Genomic DNA, 26,108 nt, shown 5'->3' with positions numbered 1-26,108 from the left:
TTTTGTTTTATTTTGACGTAGAACTTGCGATGCCGAACACATCTATAAGTTACTCTTTTGACACATCAGATTGTCAACAGGTTAGGTTAGGCACCTTAATAAGCTAGGATAGCTTAGTGACACATAACGTGGACAACAGACTGTCAAAAATCGTACGCGTAAATGTTTCCCAAACTCTTTTTCTAAAAAAAGATCATCCTGGGATGAGTCACTCATTTTAGAACAAAATCTTTGATCGCAGGTTAGGTTTATGTAAGAAAAAAATCTTAGTAAGAAAATTGTCATTGTGTTTTTCAATAACCAGTCAGCAGTCAGCTTGTTTTTCAATAACCAGACACTTGAATAGATATAAGGGTTGACCTTCGAGAAGTTTGAATCGGGATGTGGTCCCGTGGTTAGGTGTTGCGGACTCACAGATCAGAGGTCCGACGTTCAAACCCCAATTTTTATGATTCCAATTTTACAACTTACACAATTACAACTTGTTGAAAATGACTCCAAAATTGAAATGTTTGGGTAAATAATAAGAATGCAAATATTTTTTTTTTATAAAAAAGGTATTGTTAAAATTTTAAATAGGAGCAATTTCTTTGTTTTTATTATGTAATATGCTATTTTAAATTATGTATTATGACTATGCCAAAAAAATTCACGCTCTTGTCTAAATCAACTTGTACTACATTTCAAAGGCAATTAATTAAAATTTACATTTCTATTTATAGTGGTATGACCACAAGAAATTTTTACGTGGACTACAAAAAAAAGGGTATAAATAGTAACAAAAATGCATTAGAAGAATTACCAATTATGGACAGACAGATTTCGTAGATACCACATTCCATTTCTTGTTTTATTGTGTGTAGAACTAATCCTGATTACTAATTGACAAAAACAGATCCCTTTGCACCATTTTGTAAAAGGAAACAGAAATCTATAAGTAAAAAATTTACAAACATCTTATGTAGGTATTTTAAGTTCTGAAAAACCATTCAATCGCGTAACGTAGTTTGTGATATAAAAAAAAAACACAACAAACATTTTCTTAGCTTAATTATTGTGACATTAAAAATTATATTTTTGAGGACAGGACGCATTTCTCTTGCAATATATGTGTACCACCCTTACTTCGCATCCTCACTCGGAACTGGATTTTTGTGACTTATTCTATTTTTCTGATTCACGTACAGTAATATCACTTTATTAAGAACCTATTTCAGTTCTTTGGAAGATTTTTTTATACCAGTCAAATATTGCTATTAAAAATTGAGTAAAATCTTTGTGTTTTAACCTTAACCATTAAATTTACTTGAAAAAAGTCAAATGATGTAAGATATTTAAAACATTTTAAAAACTGTAGAGAGCGCTTATAAGGAAATTTTAAGTCTACAGATCATCATCTCCGATCCCCTCAAATGCATCATTCTCAACACAATCCCGACCAGACTTGAAAGAAACACTCGCAAATTTTTCTGATAATCGTCTGATGGAGAATGATTCTCTGAGTGTTGTTCCTGCACTTGAATCTCCATTCTGAAATTAACGGGAGTTATTGAAATATTACATGACTAGGTTGAAAATCTCGTTTTCGGTTTAAACTCAAGACAATTTTTTTTTTTTTTATAAATGTACATACATGTATGTAGGTAGTCAGTAGTTATCTTTTTAACATAATAAACAATTGCTTAAAAGATTTCACAAGATATTACTACTTAATACTTATTCCATTAAAGTCAATCTGCAGTTTGGAACATGGTACCTATACATAAATAAACGTGATTTTCTAAAGCATTATAATTTAATGTTAATTTTGAAAAATCATAAATTAATGCAAAAAATGTTGGATTGATTTAAGAACAAATTAAAACCTGGAAAATTAGTTGACTGAATATGATATGCTTTCCTCCACTCCACTCAAATTTATTTATATGTATATATTTAGTTTTAATACTTTTAATATTTTAATTTGAACTTTTAGTTATTGTTAAACAAAGTCAATATAAGCAAGGTTTTATATGAAATTTGAGAACACTTACCCCGGAACTGAGAGTATCAGTGGAAGATGAGGGAGTAATGACTTGACTAGAGCCATCTCTCCTTAGATATGTAAGACTATTTCTTTTGAAGGTTCCCCTATATACGGAGCTCCTTTGTCCATTTCCCTGGAGTCCTCCGTAGTTCTTCTGTCGCATAAGCTCGTCCACAATGGACTAGGTAAAGAAAATTATTTATGAATACTAAACAATAAAAATAATAGAATAAAATTATTCAAATTTGTAATTAAACTTTTCTTACACTATCGGTATTTAGTTTATTCCAAAAGAATACAAAGTATTAAAAAAAAAATTGTATTAAATTTACATATTTTAATGAGCTTTTAATTACTGATTACTAGAGATGAGAAATCATACAATTTAACATCCCCACACACACTTATTTGTATCCCACAATAATTGAACACTATACACATGTAGTTATATTATATTATACACAAGAGTTGTAGTAAACATTTCATGAAAAGCCTCTAGCAAAATTAGATTATGTATCCATTACAATGCATCCCAAACTTACTTGAAGACAAACACTCATGAACATTGCTCTATCACTGAGTATGGTGACCCACTGTAGTTTATCTTTATTCATGAGGTATTCCAAGGACAGTTCTAGTTGCGGGTTATTATCAGCTCCATTTCGTAAATCGGCATTCTGTGCGGGTGAATCTTCATTCTGAAGGGATAAAATCTAATTAGAAATTGAATTATAAAACAATTTTCAGATTTACCATAAAAGTTAGCTTAAACACTACCAAAACAAACAAACCATCACGCCGTTTCTCCGTCCTTACCCTTGTAGGCAGAGAGGATAGAATGCCATATCACTCTGTCTTAGCATACAGATCACACTCCCTCTACATTCATACATCTTCTCATGTCCATCTCATGTCTTCCTCTATTTATGCATAGTAAAATTAAGATACCGTGGAAAACATCCAAAAGCATGTTACAACGTTCCTGAGACACATTCCCGTCGAGGACTTTCAGGGTGCCTTCCAGGCGTGGCAGACATGTCTCCGCAAGTGTATTGATGCAGGAGGAGAGTATTTTGAAGAATTTTAAGCATTACAGGTCCGATCAATCTTTTTTTCCAGAAAATGCGCATTACCTTTAAAATGGACCCTGTACATCAGGGTCACTACCAAAACAGCTAATATTAAATTGTGTAATAATATTCTTCTTCTTCAATGGCGCTACAGCCCAAATCGAGCCTTGGCCTCCTTAAATTTTTGCCTCTAACTCCGCCTGTCCTCAGCAAACATTTTCCAATATGCAACTTGTAGAAGCTGTGCTGCATCTTTTTTTACTTCATCCTCGCACCTCAGTCTGGGTCTTCCAATCCTTCATTTTTTTTTGTAATAATACTAGATAAATTATTAATGCCAGTTCTAAACATTTAACATCAATACCGCCGCCCTAATTATAACCAACACTCTTGCATGTTTTCGCTTTTATGCTGTCTTAACCAAATTTACAGCACTGGGCTGACATTAAATATATACCACCAGCTTGTTAACAATATTTTGAATTGTTGCGGTGCTCTTAGCGCACCTGTCGCTGAAAATTCCGGATTTAAACTGTCATGGCATCTTCTTTTTGTTTTTTGTTGATAGAACGACTGATCAAACAATTGTGTCAATTTGTGTCAGTTTTGCCATGTTACTACTTAATCTCTGAGTTTTGTTTTGATTTATTTTTATGGAACAATATAATAGGTTGGGGAAAAAGTAATTTAGTATTTTTTGCTTTATTTCAATGCTTTATAAAATATTTTATATTAAAATTTACAATCATCCGATTTAAGTCAAATATGCGCCGTTCTGTTCGATAACTTATTGCCAACAAGAATCCAACTTTATAATGCCCCTCTCGTAGAAGCCCTTGTCCCTATTGGCAAAAAAACTCGGACAACAAATTTTCACAGGCCTCTATTGTGGCAAAATTTGTTCCCCCAAGGGCGTTGGCCTTAGACAGGAACAGGTGGTAGTCACTTGGTGCCAGGTCCGGACTATAGGGTGGATGAATAAGAACTTTCCATCCGAGTTCCCGGAGCTTCTGGCGCGTCATCAAAGATGTTTGCGGCCTGGCGTTGTCCTGACGAAACACGGTTCCTCTCCTCTTCACCAATGCTGGCCGCTTCTGTTCGATCGCCAGCTTCAAACGGTCAAGTTGTTCGCAGTAGAGAGCAGAATTGAGCGTTGCGTGGCACCCAAACATCAAACTTTTTTTAAAATCCAGTCTACTGCAAATGGTTCAAAACGGTTTTATGATCGATATTCAGCTCGTGGGCGATGCTATGACTGCTAACGTGACGGTCTATCTCGATATTTTCCATAATTTTATCAACATTTTCGACGACAGGCCTGCCAGAGCGTTGTGCATTATTTATCACCACTACACTAGAACGAAATCGCTCGAACCACTGTTGTGCAGCACGAACCAAAAGAGTATCGGCCCCATATACATCACAATTTTTTTGGTCGCTTTGGACGCGTTTTTCCCTTTCAGGTAGTAAAAATGTAAAATATGACGAATTTCTTCCTTTGAGACCTCCATACTCGACGCAGGATAGTTCACGACTGAAACGACCAAGAGCAATACTTTTAAAGAAGCGTCTGTAGTATCACTCACCTTTACAACGCCGTATCGTATGATCCGATGTGACTAATAATGAACGAGATATATTCAGTTGAAAAAAAATGGCGCAAAATACGAAATGACTTTCGCTGATATAATGACACTTACCCACATTTAAAAAAAGGACGATTTTGATTACACCATTTACAAAAGGGGGAGGAATGTTATTAGGAATACATTTTATAATCTAAAGATTTTTACGTCTGATTCATCCAATATGCACGAGTTAATATACAAAACAGTTAAAAGTACTAATATAGACTACAGAAAAGCATTCGGCAAACAAATTTACAATATCTTGAGGGTCATCAGCCATTTTGTGATTGAAGTATATAGTTGGAGGAATGCCAGAATCTTTGTTATTAAGCATTTTGAAAAAATTAAAAAATACTTTGAGGACTAGTTGTCACTTGTTGTTCAAGATTTGAACTACAGTTTTTATAACACATTTTTGATAAGTTTTTACATTTCGGTCGTACTTCACTTAATTTAATACAGTTAAATAAAGTTCCAGTAGTTTTATATGTTTTATGAGCAGTTTTTTCTATCATTTAATATTAATAAGTTCTTTGGTAAACCATTTAGAATAATTACTAATAAATTATTGTAATTGAAATTCAAGTCAGCAGAAGAGAGAAAATTATTAATCTTCTCAAAGTCTGCTCTGTAGAAGTTATGTTTCGATGAAGGAATGGATTTATGTTTTGTGTAGAAGTTTTTATATGTACACATCCATTGGAAGTAATATAGATCATCAGCCTGAGTTACATTAGCAAAATCTGGATTACAGAATACAAGATCCAAGAGTCAAGAATTAATATTATAAATGCAGTTAGTTTGTTTTAAATTAAAAAAAGTTAGACATTTCTACTACAGGGGTAGGCGCTCGAAGTGTTGCCAACTTCACGCTGATGTAGCAACCAAACGGCTAATGACAGTGCGCTCATATTTTGACAGGTGTCATTCCGTTATATTTTTGATAATTCTACCGAAGCATATTGTTTTATGTCACAGTTATCAAAATGAAATTCAAACTCAACAGTGTTTATTATTATTCATTTTAAGCGAGCAGCTTAAAGCTGATATGCTTAAATTTATATAAACGAAAGTTAGTTGTTGGCGCACTTTAACTTTTCTGAAAACAAATCTAGTCCATTTTTGAACCCATTGAGACTACACATTGAGATCAGCTCTTGTGGCAGCTTATTCCTACCATCAACAACCCTATTGCTCAGGAAATGCTTCTGTGGATTTAGATTGAATCTCGTTTTCTCCAGCTTGATACTGAGGCCTCGAAGACGAGCATCTTGTTTAAGATTGAACATGGGATCCAAATTTGGGCAGCTATAGTTGTGTAAAGTATCTTGTATGTCTTTATCAGGTCACTCCTTTCTCGCCGTTCCTGCAGCGTTGTGATTGCTCTGTATTTGGCTGGAAAATCGCAACCAGTCATTATTAATGAGCTACGACATTTACATGTAAACAAAATGTTTGTGTACCAGACCATTTCACATTAAAATGATACTGGTAGCATAAAAAAACGCCATGGAGGTGGACATCCAAAAATAGTAACATAAACAGAAATGGTTCGAAAAGTGAATCCAACGTAATCCACGACAAAGCACAGTTCAATTGGTGAAAAATTTCAATGTGTCTGCTCGTAGCATGGAGCGCATATTAAAAAATGAATGAATGACTACGATTGAAGCTCTACAAAATACAAAAAATGCAAGATTAAACGCCTGCACAAAAGGCAGTTCGCCTAGCAAGAGTAAAAGTGTTAAAACACTTACACATTGGTGGTGAGCTAGAAAATTTGATCTTTTCTGATGAAAAATTTTTTACAGTTCAGCAATATGTAAACAAACAAAACAATCGTGTATGGTTACAGTGCAAAGAAGGTAGTGCTAGATAGAAGTAAAATGGATTGTCTCATTCGCCCATACCAATGCTGAAGCAACTGCTCCACAACTGTATGGCTTATGTTAGGTTTTTGTTGTTTTCATTGTGTGTTTTGTAATATAAATAATATAGATGTATATAAATACCTTATTTTTAAAACTGTCTGAATATTTGTTAATTATGTTTGTTTTTTAAGTGAGTCTTCTTTGTTTATTCTCAAATGTAATAAAAAAAAAAACTAAATTGTTAAGTGTCCTCGGCACGGGAAACCCCAGTGAGGTCACATTATTTTTATTATTAATTATAGTTTGTAAGCGAAAAATATGAATAGATAAATAAATAAATTAAAAGACAATTTAGACCAGTGAATTGCTCTGCGAAAGCAAGCGCCTGCATCAGTGATGGTTTGGGCCGCGGTAACTGCTACAGGACGCTCACCACTCGTTTTCATTGAACAGGGCGTAAAGGTAAATCAGCAAATCTACCGTGAAAAGATTTCAAATGATGTGTTGTTACCTTGGGCGCGTAAAAAAATCGGTAGAAACCAATGGACGTTTCAACAAGACTCAGCACCATCCCATAAAGCCCGTGAAACCCAACATTTTTTACAAGAAAATGTTTCCAGCTTCATTTCATCACAACAGTGGCCTCAATGAACTAAAACACAATGGACTTTACCATATGGTCTATTCTAGAAGCCAAAGTATCAGCTAAAAATATGAGATGGTCGACGCTTTAAAGATTGCTCTTCGCTGAGAATGGGACAAAATGCCACCAGCCCACATTCGTGCAGCGTGTGAAGCCTTCTTTGACAGACTTGATGCTTTTTTTCCGCGCTAAAGGTGGCTACATCGAACAATAACATTATTTTATTTTTATTTTTATTGTTGCCGACGTAAAGCCACCTACGAAAACTTAGCGGCCCTTCCTGGGGCCTTTCAATATATTTACAGCATAGGAACTTTAGTATGTGTATGTGAGGTACTACCCCCAATAAAGCCTACCATTTGTCGCTTTCGGGGGTGGTCATCGCCATACAGAAGCATGTATAGAATAGAGTTATTAAAATATATCAAATAAAATATTATTGACGGTCTACCATATTAACTGCGTCATACAAGTTATTTCTGTGCATATTTTTTGTTTGAATGTTAACCGCCACGCGGTCGGCGCCGAACTGCGGCCGAGTAGCGGGAGGGGGGCGTCCTTATACATGGCGCAAGAAAGACCGACAGAGTGGATGAATGCGCTCGCTATCGCTCGCTATATTGGCCAGCCTAGTACCGCCCGCTGTTGGCCTAGCAGCGCCACCGCACGGCAAAATATGTTGTATACAGGGTGTTCTTTAAACCCTGTCACAACCAAAACCACGATGATCAGTATCAGAACCATTTGTTTTTTTCTATATTTTATTTTTTAAGATTTTAGTTTTTCTAGAAAATTATTTTAATGTGCTAATATGTCTTCTTGCTTATACTGATCATCGTGGTTTCAGATGTGACAGGGTTTAAAGAATACCCTGTATATATAGGCAAATAATAAATCAGTCATTCCTCAACACCACTAAGGGCTTTTACTCTCCACTTCGTCTCCCTGCTTCCCGACTTCGCTTCAACCGAACCTCTTCGCCACCTGGAATATTCGACCGCCGCTATCCCCTGGACTTGCAATACGGATATTCTCTGGATTGGATTTTGGACCACGGATAAAAACCCTTGGCTACTTCCCCGGAACACAAACGCCGTTCCCGCCAACAGAGCGATACCGGTTTACAAACCGGTTGCCTGCTTCAGGATTGCGGCCGCCAGTGCTACCTACTAGCGACCCCGCAAGGGATCTCTAGGCAGGGTAAACCCGATTGATATGTTCAAAGGTTTCTCGTCATTAAAAGGTACTCACCCCACGGAGAGTGGTGATTCTCCAGCAGCGCATGCGTGTGACCTTGAAGCAAGCTTCCCTCCTGTCCGGGGTGAGGAGCGTCAGGCCGGAGGAAGCCAGAAGCACCTCGGCCTCGCCCCCTTCGGCCCCTGCCACTCCCCAATCCGCCCGGCACGCCCCGCCCACCACAGAGCCGTAGTGGCGTTGCCCTCGAGCCAGCTCTATGTACTGGTAAAAAATACAAAATTTTAAGCCAACACTAGGTATTTTATATACTTACAGTCCCATATCCCGCATTGTATTTTTATAAAGTTTTACAATTTAATCCACGCAATAATTGAGCATATGGTGTCCACAAAGAGTCTTCAGGCACCTTTCTCGGCCAGCTCTTGTGCGTCCTCCTAAGTCAGGTTCGCATCCCGTAGTTCTGATATAAACTGCCGATGAACGTCGAGAACCAGATGCCTTGTAAAGTAGGCAAGCGTGGTTAAGGCTCTCAGAAGCCATTCACAGTATATGGCCCAGCAAACCCTATTGCTTCCGCTTGGTGACAGCTGTCACCGGACTTTTCTTCGTCCGTTCTCTTATTACTTCATTCCTTACAAACTCAAACAACTGCACACCCAAGATTCTTCTGATTCATGTATTTTTACGATCATTTTTAAAAACCACGGCGCGCTGTGAGTCAAAACTTACATTATAAAATTGTATGGAGACAGGCGGCTTCGACGTTTAAAAATTTTCCTAAAATTGAATAGAATTAGAGTGAAAATTGAATTCCTTTGAAGTGGTTTGTACACATTTAGAGTATTTTCTAACTTATTCTATCTGGGATTATGAAAGGGTTTTTTAATAAAAAGGTCCGTAACAGGTGCACAGAGCATAACAAGAAAAGCAGTTTTGGGAGTTTATTTGCAAGTTCCTGGATTTATTTCTCATGGGATTGTTAAAATTTCAATTTGAGATGTTTATCAATTACCTAACTACCCACCCGTACATAGTTAGGAGTTGGATCTTCGCTAATATTGCTTATGCTCCTTTAACGTGTTAAATTTACGATTTTTTCCATTTTAAATCATTTACATCAAAACTTTGTTACAAGTGTAGTGGTTTTAAACACAACTTAAACAATACAACAACAACAACAAACCATCACGCCGTTTCTCCGTAGGGGTAGGCAGAGAGGATAGAACGCCATAACACTCTATCTTGGCATACAGACCTCGCTTCCTCTACATTCATACATCTTCTCATGCACGCACGCCGATTATTCCTACTTTTGACGTGTCCATCTTCAAGTATTTGATGGACTTGATCGTGCCATGTCTTTCTCAGTCTTCCTCATTTTCTGCATTCATCAACATTTGCATCGTAGATCCTTTTAGCCGTTCTTTCGCTGTCCATTCGCTCTACATGTCCAAACCAACGCAGCACCCCTTTCTTGATTCTGTCAATAATGCATGTCTCAGCCTTACACACTTCACGGATCTCGACATTTGTGCACCTATCATACATCGTTTTACCACACATTCGCCTGAGGGATCGCATTTCGACAGCACTCAACCTACTTTCATCATTATTTTTCCAATTCCATACTTCGCTCCCATACATTAGAGTTGGAACTAGAATTCCGTTGTGAACTGCTAGTTTAGCCTTAACTTACTTAAACAATGATAGTGCTTTTATATTTTCCCCAATTGACACATTAACTTTCTCAAATAGTTTTCGAAAAATCGGTGCGAAAATAACTGGTTCTGTAAGTTTTGGTAAGACATCATCTTCCATAAAAGGAACTTTCCACTACAGATTCCGATCTAAGGACTATAAAATAAAACGGTGAAAAAATAGCTATTCATCATTTCCTTTCCACTCCTAACGGTGTGAATTTCGTGTCGCCATGTCAGGAATTGAACCTGAGACTCCTGCATGATAAGCAAACTGAAGGCAAACCCAAGATACCTTTTATACTTTATATTGACCCTGTTGAGGAACTACACTCTATGTTAACTAAAAATTGGATTGTTTATGTTTAAACTAATATAATTTAACAACATATTTATTTTGTGTCACTCATTCCTTTTGCAGTGAATTAACCTAACTTTAATGCGGTGATGATGCTCTGTGTTTTTCTGATGGTACACTGTTCGATGAAGATGAAAATTATAGCACTTTTCTTATTTTTCCTAATTTTTATTAGGATTTACATGTGCATCATGAACAAGTAATATGTATTGTCAATTTTGAGTGTGTTTCAAAATCTTCTTTTTTCTTTGTGATTAAAAGGTAGGTACTATGAGGATGGATCCTAGGGAAGGGAAGGATAGGAATGAAAGGTTGCCAGAAATGCCAGGAATATTACCAAAAAAATGCTTTGGTACTAAACACCCGGGGTGGCATTTAATACATGCTAATTAAATGACACAAAATATTTTTATCGTAAACTGATAAAAATCAATTGTCAAATTTAGGCTGAATTTAATAAATTAAAGGGTTTTCTCCTGATAATACAGAAAAAAATATTGAAACTTACCTCTCGTTTCTGATTGCTATTCTCTAATCTCCTGAGGCGATCCAAAATATTGGGGGGAACACTAACCCACCCGGCGTTGACCTCCGCTACTGTCTGGTGGAACAATAACTCTAGAGCTACTCTGTCTGTCAGGAGTTCGAAATCGTAGGACGGATCCCAATACCTTGAGGAATGGATTCATAAAATAAATTAGACAATTATTTAAATAAATACATAAAATAGTTCAAATAGCACAAATTTAACCAACAAGTTATAATAATATAGCCAAACTCAAAAAGTAAGTTATCGACCGCGTTCGGGATAAAGGCTTCAAACACAATTATGAAAAAAGCATTTGTAGTATTTTTTATGTGTTTAAATTATTTTTAATTTGACCAATTACATGGGTCTCTAAGACCACAAACACGTATTGGCGCAATCCGTTTGCCAGAATGTGTATAACACCAAAATTGTGGTTTAAAGCCTTTATTCTAAACACGGTCGATTAAGCTTTATTTAAGATAAAGCTTTATCGTTTAAAGCCTTTACTTATAACACTCATTATAAATAGTCAATTGGTTGTACCGCAAGAAAATTCATTATTTCGACAACATGAACAAAGGAGCCATCCGGAAACAGGTTTGGTTAGTTTTTTAACTTAAATTTACAGAGATGAACATAAACTTACCCTTTCCTTAAAACTATTTTGTGATGTGGCCTAAGCGCCTTTTGTGATATGTATGGTGATTCAAAGTCTTCCAGTTTCTTTATAATTATTATTTCATTGTCTGCATTCGCTTGCAATAAAAATAATGAGAAATATTTTACAAGGTCGGCGGACAAATGCAAATGCTGGCAAGCTTTATCAAGGACTTGGTCTGATCGCTCCGTTGATAGCACAGTAAGGGGAACTCGGCACCCATTCATTAGAAAGACATCCAGTGGTACCTCATGTCTCACTTCGCAGTGTGTTTCTTGCTGCGCTGACAGCAGGAATCCAATGATCAGGTCAGAATTAGCCAAGACTGTATTCTGCCCAACTGCAAAAATTGTGTTTATTTATTAACTAAGACAAAACACTAAAAAATATTTTTATAATATAATGTGTGTCAATATTCATGTCACCCCTTGAAGATATTATTATATTAATTTTGAGCGAGCAGCTTAAAGCTGATATGCATAATTCTATTTAACGAAAGTTAGTTGTTGGCGCACTTTAACTTTTCCAAAACAAATCTGGTCCATGTTTAAACCCATATAGACTACACGTTGAAATCAGCTCTTGCGGCAGCTTATTCCAACCATCAACAACCCTTTTGCTCAGGAAATGCATACTTTATTTTAAATCTCTCTCCGATGGCGCTACAGCCCATATCGAGTTTTGGCCTCCTGCAACTTTCGCCTCCAGCTGTCTGTCCTCAGCCACCGTCTTCCAATTTTCCACCTGGAGAAACTGTGCTGCATCCTTTCTCACTTCATCCTCCCATCTCAGCCTGGGAGTTCCCACTAATCTCTTTATTTTAAATAATACTTTAATATTTCAGGGCCAGTTTAGAAAACTTACTTCTCTTGAAAATCTTTGAGTAAAATCCTTTTTTTTTTCAAAAACCACAGAAAAAGCGGAGATTATAATGTTTTGCAAAGAGTAAAATCTAATAAATGAGATATGTTAAGTGGTACACATACCCAACTGAACATATTTCTCAAGTAGGGCCCGCCTTTCCTCGAGTTGTGAGTTTGTCAGAGGAAGAATCTTCTTGGGCGGAAAGTGAGGAAACTTGAGGCCAGGATATTGATGCTTGAGTTGCTCATGCAGATTGTGAAGTTGCTTGTAGCGTACTGTGCAGTGGAACACACCGTTTATGTGGATGTTGTAACCCTATAAAAAAGGCATTTTATTTTTCATAAAAGCATCAACACAAAGCCTCATATCTCAGCATTTAATTTAAGATTAACACTACACCAGTAAGTATGTTGGATAGAAAAAACCTATCGTGCATTATAGGGAAAACAATGGTTTAATTATTTATATCAGTAGTCGGCAATCAGCGGTCCGCAGGCCACATGTGCCCCACAAGGGGTCTTCTCACCCTTTGCAGTAGATATCGATAATGACCAAACGATTTGCAAAGTGATATCACACTTCAAATGGGTTTTAAGAAGAAAAAAAAACCAACTTGGTGGATTTCTATGGGAGTTTGACTTCTGAAAACTACAAGAAGTTAAAAAGCTTTGCTTAGAAAATAATTACTAAATTTGGTAGTACATACATTTGCAAGTAAACATTTTCAATTCTGAATTAGAGAAAAAACGAACACTGATTTAGGCTATCAGATTCACATTTAGATGCAACACTACGGGTCTCTATTAAAAAAAATTGCATGTCAATTTCAGCCACTAAAATCTCTTTGATTTTATTAACTACAATAAGTTGTGAAAAAATATAATTAGGGTTTAATTTTTAAAACTAAAATATTTGTTCAAAAATATTGTAAGTATACTGTAATGACACATAGCCCAAGTGCGGCCCGCACTAATCCCTACATAAAATATTTGGCCCTCTTACAACAAAAGGTTGCTGACACATGATTTATATGATAAAGTGACAGTTTCAGAACACAGTCTGTTGTCTGCATTATTTTTAATAGTTCTAATTGAAATTGTTTAAAGTGATTTACTTACGGCTCTATTTCGAAAAATCAATTGAATAAAATTTTAACAATGTTTGATTATGTCCAAATGCTTGCAGACTGGCTGGATTTCCTCCCTAGGGAGTTGTTCATATTTAAATTTATTTCAACAGAGAGGGAAAAAGTTTTCGAGAAGAAATTTGGAAGTCTAGGCATTTACAGGGCTTATGACCTGTCATTGGCTGGTTTAAGTGGCCACTTTACACACTGTGTAACATTCACCATTCTGCCCATGTTTGAACATCCACATTTCCTCAACTCTTCCATCTGTTGACTTTTGTGAAGTGAAAGAGCTGAAACCTTTATCACGTGGGTGAGATTCATCCGGCTGAACCAAATCACCTACTAGGCAACGCCTGGAAACAATTTTCCAATTTTTATACTTCTTCTTTTACCAGGTAGTAATTCAACAATGTTTGACATAGTTGCCTAGTAGGTGATTTGGTTCAGCCGGATGAATCTCACCCACGTGATAAAGGTTTCAGCTCTTTCACTTCACAAAAGTCAACAGATGGAAGAGTTGAGGAAATGTGGATGTTCAAACATGGGCAGAATGGTGAATGTTACACAGTGTGTAAAGTGGCCACTTAAACCAGCCAATGACAGGTCATAAGCCCTGTAAATGCCTAGACTTCCAAATTTCTTCTCGAAAACTTTTTCCCTCTCTGTTGAAATAAATTTAAAAGAATAAAATTTTAATTATTACGAAAGAAAAATAATTAATAATTCATCATCCTACATTTCTTATTTTTTTAAATAATAGTTTAATGTGAAATCCGCTGAATAAAGTAAAAATTGATAGTGGGAAATAGAAAGATAAGTGAGAATGACAGGAAATAGGATAACATATCATAAAGGAAGCTCCTATAACAAAGACAATTTTTTAAAACCTAATTGAAATGAGTTTTAATGGGCAAATAATGAAGTGTATGTTATTACGATGACATCTAAGCTGGCCTTCTAAAAAAAAAACATACAAAACTTCAACACGTAATTTGGAACAAGAAGGCTCTTATTCTTCTTCGTTTTTTATGGCCTTTTCACCCCTCAACTCGGGTGTTCTGGCCAATGTTGAGTTTTTTTTACATATTTACACATGTGTTAGTAATATAATATCGTGGGTAATAAACTCTCAAATCCCTGTTTTGAGAAATCAAGCATTTAAGTTTTGTTCCAATTTTACTCTTTTATATCTTATTTAAATATAGTAAGATGTTAAGTGCTCATTTAAGAACATGTTTTTAATTTTTCCGTTTCTTAATTTTATATTAAGTAAAAATTAAGTAATTTAAAGCTTTTTGCCTGAATAAAATATCGGGTATACGATACCTTAAATTTATTTTTAAAACTACAGATATATGAAATTTAATATGACTTAGTGTATTTTGCTAGTTTGTAGAGCGTTAAAAACTTTACAAAACTGCATCATTAAGTTAAATCCGCATATTTTCGACTTAACGTTTTTTGCCAGTATACCTACGATGTATACAAGTTAGTAAGTTAGTAATTAATATAATATACACATATAATAATATAACATATTTACAGCTTAACGCCATTTTTAACTAGATATTTACATAGAATTTTAAATACATGTTTTTTGGGACAGGAGAGTTAGAATATGAAGAGGGAATGGGATATTAATATCAGAGAGGTCGGATAGAGAATCAGGATAACAATCATTTATGGTTTCAAAAAACATGGTTTAAATCTTCCTCATCAAGCTGACATTCGCAAATTGCAGAGTCCCGGACATGGATTCTGAACAAATGAGAACCATAACAAGAAGGCTCAACAAGTCTCACAAATTCAAGCACTATCAATGAAAAAAAACTTATTATAGGCATGAAATTAATCAGAAAAAATCAAAATGCAGATTCCCACCAGTCTCAATGGTAAATTACCACCCAATTGTTGGTTGAAAGGTAAGTTTATCATTTTAACGGTCGATCACAATCCATACAGTTTAGTAAATAAAATCTTTTGAATATTGCTGATAAGAAACTATGGAAAGGGTGTGACAGCAAAAATAAGTTTTGAGAATAAATAACTTGAAGTTATTAATAAAACTACAAGTTATTTTGTCCATTGAAGAATTTATTCAAAATCAAGAGAATCATAAAGAATAATAATACGACTAGAGTATGGTAGTAAAAACATAAGGAAAGTTATAAAATTTAAAAAAATATGCTCAATACAAAATCACTAGATGAGTGACACTGACTAGTATTCATATTACTGTAATGAGATATTTATGTAAATATCTACCATATATACGGGCAGATAATAAACGCATCTGTTCAATACAATGATAGTGAAACAGATAAGAGAACGTTAATTGTAAACAAAATAATCACCATATAAGTTGATCCATTGTCATCGTTAAATTCTTGGGTATCCGGAATTGAAAAATGCATTTTAATGTGTGTAAACTTGAAATGTTCATCACTCAACTGTAACCTTCACTGTGTCGTTAGTATCACTTTGATTATTGCGAATTAAACCCGATATCTCGCAAATTAATTAATACGGTAGCCTCTCTTGACATGCACTTCACTTTCTCGTACGCATTGACAGATCATGAAACATGAAAATATATAGCATGAAATAGAGACATTCACGATAAAAATATTAGTGTTTATGGTACACACCTACCCAGAAATAATACTAAGCATCTACTAAAATACACCCGTCTATGAAAAACATCTGTCAGTTGATAGAATGACATTTGATTATTTTTTGTTTACATTTTTCAATTAAATTAATAATTTCAAATTCTAAATTTTGTCGTGAGAATTTTAAAATTCTATTAAATACAAATGACGCAAATTCACAACTATCCCGTTGTTTATATACAAAGCGACTGGAATGAGTCTCTTAGGTTATATTTTTATACCAAAATAATAAATTACATATATATTGTGAAGCCTAATCGGCTTTATCTATTATAATTGATAAAAATTTTCCGATACATACATACCTTTTTAAAAAATCCAAGCTCTCAAAATGGTTTTTTTGTTTTATATTATATAAAATTATTGATTTCATACCATCCCAGAACTAGCGCTTTCTCAGTTTACCTATTGATGTTTCATTTAAGCGAGTCCCTCCTAATTTCATGCTTTTCCACTTTGCACTTGCAGTGAATTTTGTGCTGATCATGCCAGTCAATTAGATATTGTAAAAGTAAAAGAATGTAACCCGCTTATTAAAAAATTTAAATGTTTTTACTATTATTTATTTAACATAATGAAATTAAATTCAATTTCAGGCTTCCCAATTCAGAAGCGTGGATATCTGTTAAATACAGAAATCAGCCCGGTACCCACGGAAAGATAACTTCATCGGTAACAGCAGATAATAAAGTAAAGTTTTCAATATGCTCGGAGTTTACGGTTTTAAGCCATACTTCCAATATGGTGGTTGTAAAACATTCGGAAAGCGAACTGGTGACTGCTTTTGTAGTTCCCATGAAGTCTTATAAAGTACACAATAAAGCCATTCATTCAGTGTCTGCTGCTGAAAATGCTTTAGTCGCTTCCTCTTCAGAAGATGATAAAATTATTGTTTGGGATAGCAGAACTGGTAAGAGAAAACTACACATACAAACTAAATAATATATTTAAAGAACTATTTTAATCACTTTTTGCTAATTATATTTTTTTCAAATAAAATGTATATTTTATATTTAATAGTTTTCTTTATTTATTGTGTATGCAGATAATTGGTAGAATTCCATATTTAATTTGGTAATGTATCCAAAATAAAACAAGTTTATTGGATTGTAATTCTACTTTATTTATTATAAAATATACAAAGGGTATATTGTGACGCGTTTCGTCTTGTTAGGACATTTTCAAGCAAACTAACTAAAATATTTACAAAGTTTCCTTATATACTAAAAATAATTGCTATTTTATGTTTGTGGATTTCTATACAAGCCAAAATAAGTAGAGTAATTAAAATTCAATTAGGGTATACTGAGGATATTAGAGGAATATTTTGGTTATATTGGAGAAAAACCTTCCATTATTTAGAAACATTTGTAAGGGTGACTTTAAAATTAATGTAATAATTATAAAAATATTGATTTCATTTATACAGGTTTATTTTGAAAATTATTGTTGAAATTCTACATTGGTGTTTTACACAGGTTTCATTCATGTTTAATGTCAACTAAGGTAAAATATATTAAGATTTTGTAATACTCGTATTATTTTATTGGGAACATTACAAGTTTTTATATATTTAGTAGGTATATAGTAAAATAAAAAAATAATAAAAAATTTAAAAATTAAAAAAAAATAAAAAATATAAAAATTATTATACTCGTACATAATATGGAATAACAAATTTACAATTACAAGATTATAATTATAAATAATTTAGTTTTTATTTTTGAAAATATTAAATAAAGGTGAATTTACTAGGTTTAACTGTTCATTTATAAGTATATTAGCGGGGTTATTGTCATTTTTTATTATTTCTAGCTGTTCTAACAGATTGAGTCTATAGCCTTTATTTTCTATTTGTAATGGTTCTACACATAGAAAATAAAGGCTAAAAATAATAGTTTACACTGCTGATTTAAAAAAAATCCTCCTGTATTCTTATGTATGATTCAATTTTTTTGTTGTTGGGATGTTAATGTATTGGGTGATATCTTTAGGATATATGATAAACAGATCTTCATTCATCACAGACAAATTCCAAATGCAATTCTAATTTATATTTTATTTTATTTTTTAAGTATTTAATGTTATTTCTTTTTTTAAATTTTTGTTCTTAATTTTACTAATGAATCATATTTATTACGTAATTTTTATATATTCTAAGTTACTATATATTTTTTTGCTGTTAATTATTATGGCTTAACATGGGCACATAATAAGTTAATGAATGTGTTAACAAATATTATTCATTGTAAATGAATAAATAAATTGTTTGAATTAATTCACAGCGTTAAAAAAGCTATTTGATTGGTGATAATGTTTGTGCTAAAAAGTCAAGGTTCAATAATGTTCAAATCAAGTTTATTTTTTTATTACTATTTACCAATTCTCATACTTTAAGAAATAAATTTAATCATAATAATATAAATTCAGCTTTGAGTTGGTGACATTTCATCAGGAGTGTCAATATACTATTTTAATAAGTTCTTTATTCTGATTTTCCCAGGAAATGAGAATCTTGTTTTACAAGGCCACGGTGGACCCGCATATAAGTGTAAATTCTTTCCCTCGGGAACTGTAGTTCTAACTGCCGGAGCTGATGGTTCCCTAAAAGTCTGGTCTGCGGAGACAGGAGTTAACCCCGTCACACTGGCTGGACACTCCATGGCGGTTATGGACTCAGCCATCATAGACAGAGGAAGAAATATTATTTCTGTTAGCAAGTGAGTTTTATTTGTTAAAATAATGGTATAGTTATTTTAGTTTAAAACTTAAAACATTGAATGTCTGATATATTAATGTAATTTAGGAGTCATGGAGGAGGTAAAAGCTACTTCCCAATTCCTTAGAGTTGTCTTGTACCACAGACTCCGGATCAGAGATAGAAATATTGTTACTTGTATTGTGGCAGACACACAGTTTGGACTGTATTCCACGATCCACAGAAGCGTCGTTCTCGAGGTCGTAAATCCCGAAAATTATGATGCCTATGAATCTTGAAGTCCGGTGCCACTGTGTAGGTCGGTAGAAGGTACTGGTCCGTACTCCTGGGGCGAAGAGATGGTCAAGTCCAAGGAGGGTGATTCCAGTAGTAGAGCGGGAGGTCAAGGCAGTGTGATGAAATAAAACGATCTGACTTAGGTGAAGGCCCGAAGCAAACTGGTTTATTTTTAATACCATACACATTATATAGGGCGCGTAGCGGGCTCTCGCTACCCGCTTCCAAACCGGACGCTAGGTCGTTCCGGGAGTGGGGGGACATACACCCCCGCCAATCCTGGCCAACGCCCCTCCCACTGCATATGGGGAGGTTCCGGCGCTCGGCTCGGTCACTTCATCGAGAGCCGCCGCATCAATTACAATACCCTTTTTAGGGCATTAATAGTCAAAGTCAAGAACAACACTCTTTTTAAGACAATAATTAGTCAAAGTCAAGAACAATGCTTTTTTTACGGCCTGCAACATATTTTCATTCTATAGTACCCCGGTTTCTCTAAGGTCAGACCTGATTGTATTTGTCATTGAACTACATCATAATTTATTCCAAATCAACCAATGATAGAGTGTTGTGATGTATATCCGGTTTTCGGGAAGCCAATTCTCACCAATCAGCACAACTTACCAACTAGATCTTGTGACGTCACTGGCAGAGTAATTTCAAATTTACAAAACTTTAAAAAATCATAATGCTGATAAATATGATACATAAAACTAAAATTTGACTTAATTTGATAGTCTATAAACAAATAAATCAAAAATTAAAAACCACCGAACTTTCTCACTAACGAAATTCCAAATTTGAAAAAAAAGTGTACATACATGCATTTATTGCCTTTATAAAAATATTAAATCTACCTTAATAATGCATTAGATAAAATTTACATTTAAAGCATTAACTTTATGGATATTCATTATATTTTATAATTAAAATAAAAACACTTATTTTTGTAAGATGTTTATTTTATTTTATTAGTTTAAAAGAATTAAAAAAGTCAATTGCTCAGTAAAGAATTATGTTTTATTTTTAGAGATGGAATGGTGAAACTTTGGGACGTAGGAGAAGCCAAATGTTTATCAAACATACTCTCCACTAATAGTGTAATTAATTGCTGCTGTGTTGTTTCTACTCCAAATGAACAAACGGTTAAAAACCCTAGAGAAGTAAGTGCAAAGGTATCAATTTTAATGCTGTGTTAATTTATTAATTTAGGATTAAAATATTATTACAATATTACATATTGTGTATTTCAGGTTGCGACAGGTGATAAACTAGTTATAGTGGGATGTGAGAATGGATCTGTTCAGTGTGCTCATATTGCAATGAGAGAAGTTTTATTTATCATCGCCATGGACTCTCCTGTTAACTGTTGTGCCACGTTAGGTAACAATATACTATTGGGCTGTGAAAATGGAAAGGTAAACTATATTTTATCATCATTTTTTTATAAATAATCCATAGAAGATGAGATTCATAGTTTCGACCAAGACGTTTAGCAACTCTTACCCTGTCGATTTATTTATTTATTTTATGTAGAAAATATAATCATTCATATTGTTATAATTATTTTATTTATGGCTATTGAGTTGCAGTGTAGTTGACACTGGCAACTCAATAAATATTGTCATATATTTTGAAATATGTCCTCATGCGTTTCCGTAGTTCATATATACGAGAAATGCACAAAGAACTTTGTTTTTGCATCCGAACTCCCAGAAGTTAGTACGAGCCTGACCTCGGACCTGCAGCCCGCAAGTTATGCAGCCGACTCCCTCGAAGTAGAGGAGGAAATTTTGGAAATACTATAAGATTATTTGAAACCTTCACAACCTGTTTCCATTTGAAGATCCACCAGATTTTACAGCCCGCTGCTCTAATGCATATTTTAAAAAAAAATGGATATTGAAACAAGTTAAAGATCAATAAAGTTTTCATCGATGAACTAAAAACGCACTATGCCATCCACATACCTACATGCTCACATATATATACTTACACAGTTATATGAATAACAAATCTATTACATCCAATGAAAACATGTCAAAATTACCAATAAATGTTTTGTTTTGTTTCAGATTGTGCTTGTATCCTCTCAGAATGGGTCTATTTTACAAGAGTGGTGGGAGTCTGGAAGTCCCGTTTTAAGTTTAGAAGGTGTATCAAGCTGCAAGTTTCTGTCAGGACGACAGGATGGGGCTTGTGTTCTTCAGTCTTTAGATCATCCCGCTGTGCGAGTTCAGCTTACGGGATCTGATTGTGACCCTATAAGGGGCATTTCTTTCAATGGGAGATGGGTCTTCACCGGGTGCCGAGACTGCTGTATTAGAAAATATGATTTTAATCAACTTGCCGTGCATTTCAAATAATATTAGTGTTGATACATAATTTCATAACTTATGAATCACTTTTACTGACTTAAGTTTTTCAAATGAAATTATCAATGTGCTAATACCAACTTTTATCATGCATAAGCTGATATATTTTCATGTTCAGATAATCTTAAGTGCATATTTTGTAGTTTTTTTAAAAATTACTTTTATCTATTTTGTAAAAAAAAATATGTATCACAATAAATAGCTTTGTTTCATAAGAAAATTGTAATTTATTTTTAGTTTTACGAAGATTATAATTTTGGCAAAAAAAATATTGCAATAAAATAATTTTTATGCATATTTGACTTAGTTTAAAATAACCAAATACAATACCTAATTATGCCAACTAATTATCAGTTTCATTACTGTATTTATTGTTTTTTTTATTTTTTAAAGGAATAACCCGCTAAGCCTCTATTTTGAGGCTTGTCAGCAGGTGGGATAGAGGGGATATGGAAGGAGGTAATGAAAAATACACCACAACACCCAGACCAATTGAGAAATAAATCTTTCTTGGATTTTTTTCTTGCAACTGGCGGGAATCGAACCCGCGATGCCAGTTTCACAGTTGGCCGTCTAACCAACTGCGCCACGGCGCCCGTTATATATTAATGGTATTAATTGTTATATTTCTTGTTCAAGTTTGTTCAATCATTCTACGGATTATTCTTATTTTAAAAAAACTCAATCATTCAAAAACCTTCCAAATCAACAACATCGGTATGTCGTATCTAAATCTATGAGAAATTGGAAACAACTGTATATAATTATGAATCATCAACCATGATGATAATAATTCATACCCTGAACTGCTGTTCATTATTTTATGCGTAATTGGTATTGGTCTGTACCTAAATAATAGGTGTTTGAAGAAATCAAACACCAATTTTAAAAATCAGGTAAAGCTGAAGGGCCGTTTACGTGTTGACAATACATTAGATATGGCAATATTGTCTTGTCCCAGCTCCATGAACAGCCTCAACCGCACGTGACAGAACGCTGGGGTACAATACAAAAATTTGGCCCCAGTTCACATATGAGCTCTGCGAAAATGAATACACGACTGCGTTTTCGTTTATTACGAGTTCACAAAAAATACCACAAACCAAGTATCAAATGTAAATGATTAACAGTTTACTTTAATTTAAATAGACTGAATAGTTGGTGCAGATAAAATAATTTATTTTTTAATATTAGAAGGTTTACAAATAAATTACAAAATATGGAGTGAGCAAAAATCTGACACGGGCTATTGCTTCTCTTTATAAGGACAGCACAGCAAGTGTTAGGGTAAATGGATGATACACATCATGATTTGACACTCCTAAAGGAGTCAAACAGGGGTGTGTGATGTCATCATGACTGTTCATCAAAAGGAGCTTTGTTTTGGTTTGGGCATGTAGTGCGAATGGACAGCAAAAGGACAGCTAAAAATATTTACGGTGCGAATTTTGATGGATGCAGAAATAGAGGAAGACCGAGAAAGACATGGCATGACCAAATACAACAAATATTTTAAGATGGACATATCACAACTTGGAATAATCGGCGCGCGTGCGTGAGATGATGTATGAATGTATAGGAAGCCAGATCGGTATGCAAAGACAGAGTGACATGGCGTTCTATTTTGTCTGCCTACCCTTATGGGGAAACAGCGTGATGGTTTGTTGCTGTTGTTGTCGTTGAAATAAATTATTTTCTGTTGAAAAGAAAGAATTCAAGCAAAGTTTATGAGATTTGTAAATTTTAAGTTAAATATACCTCAGAAAACATTAATAACACTTTTCTACTCATAATATTAGAAATTAAACACTGATTTGAGTCTACTGAACACTTTATTTTATTTTTACAAATATAAAAATAAAAACTTCGTGACAATTGTTTCGCCTTATTAGGGCATTTTCAAACGAATGTGAAGATTATATGGATTGAATGTCCTTATATAGTTATATAATTCAAGGTACTTAAGTAGAAAATAAAAAAATCTTATGAATGTGTATATGAACATGTACATTAATCATAATTGAGGGAAAAACCAATGGTTAAGGGCGAAGCTAAGTGTTTAATAGAAAATGGGGAATTTAGGTATTTATATTTGAATTTCGGGAAAAATGTAACAAAGTAAGTATTTAATTTTTATTTTTATATTTGTAAAAATAAAATAAAGTGTTCAGTAGACTCAAATCAGTGTTTGATTTCTAATATTATAAGTTTAAATATGGAGTTCTACAAAATAAACACCAAATCAATCAATAACACTTTTCTATTAAATTCTTTAAATTTAATTTCATTAGAAGATCTTACAAAAAATAAACGACTTACTTTTTTATTTTAAATTCAGAGTTCGATTCTTGTGAACTCCTGAACCTCATTAACCTAATCAAGTTATTAGAAGTACACTACATATGTAGATACTAACTATGCACGATATTAAATAGATTTACTTGTAATGTAGACATTTTTAATAGAACAATTATTAAACGTTCTTAAGGCTGTAGTCGGTAAGTTGGATCGTACGGTTTGCCGTCGAATGCTCTGCATACTTTATTTGACAAAATGAGAAAGACAGAGATAAGATAAAGTTTTTGCTTGATTATTTAATAGGTAAAATCTATAAATAGCACTCCTGACTGTTCCTTAAAGTCGATAGAAAACTTTTTCTCTTTTTTATGCAATTTTTTCTGTTTTTGATATATTATATGCACTTACTGTAATTTTATTTGAATTTTTTAATTTCTAATATGTGTTAAATTTTTTTTTCAATATTTATAATTTGCACTTTAACAAACTTTTTTCTTCACGTTTTATACCTATTGATTAAAAAAAATGTGTCTTTTTTTACATAATTGATAATGTGTTTAATTAATACTTAATTTTTAATCTATTTTGTTACGCTAAGTGTTACTTTTTTATTTTTATACAAATTATTACTTTGTACTTACCTGTGTTATTTGGCCTCATGGTGTAATGGTCAGCGCGTATGCCTACCATGTAAGAGGTCTCGGGTTCGATTTCCGACATGGTTGATATGAAATATTTATTTAAAAGGGTGTTCTCACACCAGAATCTTTTATAGTTCTTGAACTGGTATGTGAAGCGTAAGACTGATCACCTTACCTTCATGTAACAAAAATTATCAAGATACGCTGCGATTGGTGTACCAATGCAGTACCCTATGCACCATTAGGTCTGGAAAGGGGATGATGATGTGTTGATTTTTGTAAATTTGGCGTATTCTAAAATTAAATAATGGATCCCTGAACTATTTTTTAGTAGCGTGATGCCACTATACAGGGTTATTGGTAACTCGATGCATTCCCAGCAGGACAAGGTTGGAAATGCAAGAAAAGTAAGTACCCCAATGTATGGCCGAATGTGAATTGTTTTTGAGATATTTGGAATTTAGCGATTTTATGAAAAAATACCCATCTTTTAGCGTTAGTGACAAAATAAATAAAAATGGAATAATTAAATGTCATTGAATTTTTTATTTATTTGTAGATGTAACGAAGCTTAATTAGCAATAAAATACCCAAAAACATTTGAAATGTTACTACGGGTAATAATGTTTTTTATTTTATTGATAATTTTAATTTTTTATTTTATTGAAATATTAGCGTTCTTATAATTTGCCCAAATATTTCAATTTTGGAGGCCACTTTGAACGAGTTGTAAATAACTCACTATTAGAAAATGGAAATCAAATTGGGGTAGAGTGGGGTTCGAACCTCGGACCTCTGATCCGTGAGTCCACAACACTTAGCCACGGGACCACAACCCGATTTTAATAATAATAACCTTTTAGTTCATGCTAGCCAATTCTCAAGAGAACCCCTTTTTAATTACCGTCTTTACAAATAAATACATTAAAAATAAATCCATATTTACTTGAGCCGTTACTAGGTATTTACAAATATTTCGTTAATTGTTAATGTCAATTAGGATTTGATACCCCGGGTTAAATTCAAATGACAAAGCGGCGAATTACCTGGAATTCCAAAACCCTTTCTATTGAAAACAATAACTTTAACAATAAATATCGACCCATGTTTTCCGCTGGGGAAAACATGGGTCAAAACAACCCTTTTGAATAATAAATCGCAAACCGATGGTCATTAAATAATATTTGTATTTTAAAAACTTATATCAATTTAACAAAATAAAAGGCATAATTAATTCCTCAGTAATACATACAAACCTTTCTTCTTCAAACTTCATATATCTTCATTCGTATGCGCGCCGATTATTCTAACTTGCCACATATTAACTTAAAACTCTAATAAACTTTTGCGCCATCATTTCCTAATCCACGGCCGTGGTACATAAGGCACTGTACCAGTGCGCCAATCACAACGTACCAGCGATTATTTTATAATTTATATATGAAAGTAAAATGGTC

The 26,108-nt window shown here is 33.8% G+C and overlaps 2 protein-coding genes across 3 annotated transcripts; one reads left to right on the top strand and one right to left on the bottom strand.

Annotated features, from left to right (window-relative positions):
• On the bottom strand, positions 1-16,249 carry Snx17 (sorting nexin 17). The gene is made up of 8 exons (XM_088228092.1): positions 16,025-16,249; positions 12,664-12,856; positions 11,666-12,017; positions 10,999-11,161; positions 8,490-8,696; positions 2,569-2,724; positions 2,034-2,207; positions 1-1,530 (listed from the first exon to the last, which is right to left on the bottom strand). The coding sequence occupies exons 1-8, from the start codon at positions 16,082-16,084 to the stop codon at positions 1,384-1,386; spliced, it is 1,452 nt and encodes a 483-aa protein (XP_088084218.1). The 5' UTR covers positions 16,085-16,249; the 3' UTR covers positions 1-1,383.
• A 101-nt stretch (positions 16,250-16,350) lies between these two features.
• Positions 16,351-21,932, top strand: LOC148280620 (proteasomal ATPase-associated factor 1-like). Of its 2 annotated transcripts, none has more exons than XM_088228091.1 (6): positions 16,351-16,548; positions 16,939-17,252; positions 18,846-19,062; positions 20,368-20,500; positions 20,591-20,755; positions 21,413-21,932. In XM_088228091.1, the coding sequence occupies exons 1-6, from the start codon at positions 16,487-16,489 to the stop codon at positions 21,701-21,703; spliced, it is 1,182 nt and encodes a 393-aa protein (XP_088084217.1). In that variant the 5' UTR covers positions 16,351-16,486; the 3' UTR covers positions 21,704-21,932. The 2 variants fall into 2 exon arrangements, with proteins under 2 accessions (XP_088084217.1, XP_088084216.1); XM_088228090.1 differs by having other exon boundaries at positions 16,353-16,548; positions 20,368-20,512.
• Positions 21,933-26,108: the final 4,176 nt, after the last annotated feature.

The sequence above is a fragment of the Micrasema longulum genome, unplaced genomic scaffold, assembly GCF_059751315.1.
Source record: "Micrasema longulum isolate JH-2025_06_02 unplaced genomic scaffold, ASM5975131v1 h1tg000561l, whole genome shotgun sequence".
Taxonomy (NCBI): Eukaryota; Metazoa; Arthropoda; class Insecta; order Trichoptera; family Brachycentridae; genus Micrasema; species Micrasema longulum.
Note: the sequence above shows the minus strand (reverse complement) of the source record. Positions and strands in the feature narration are given on the sequence as shown.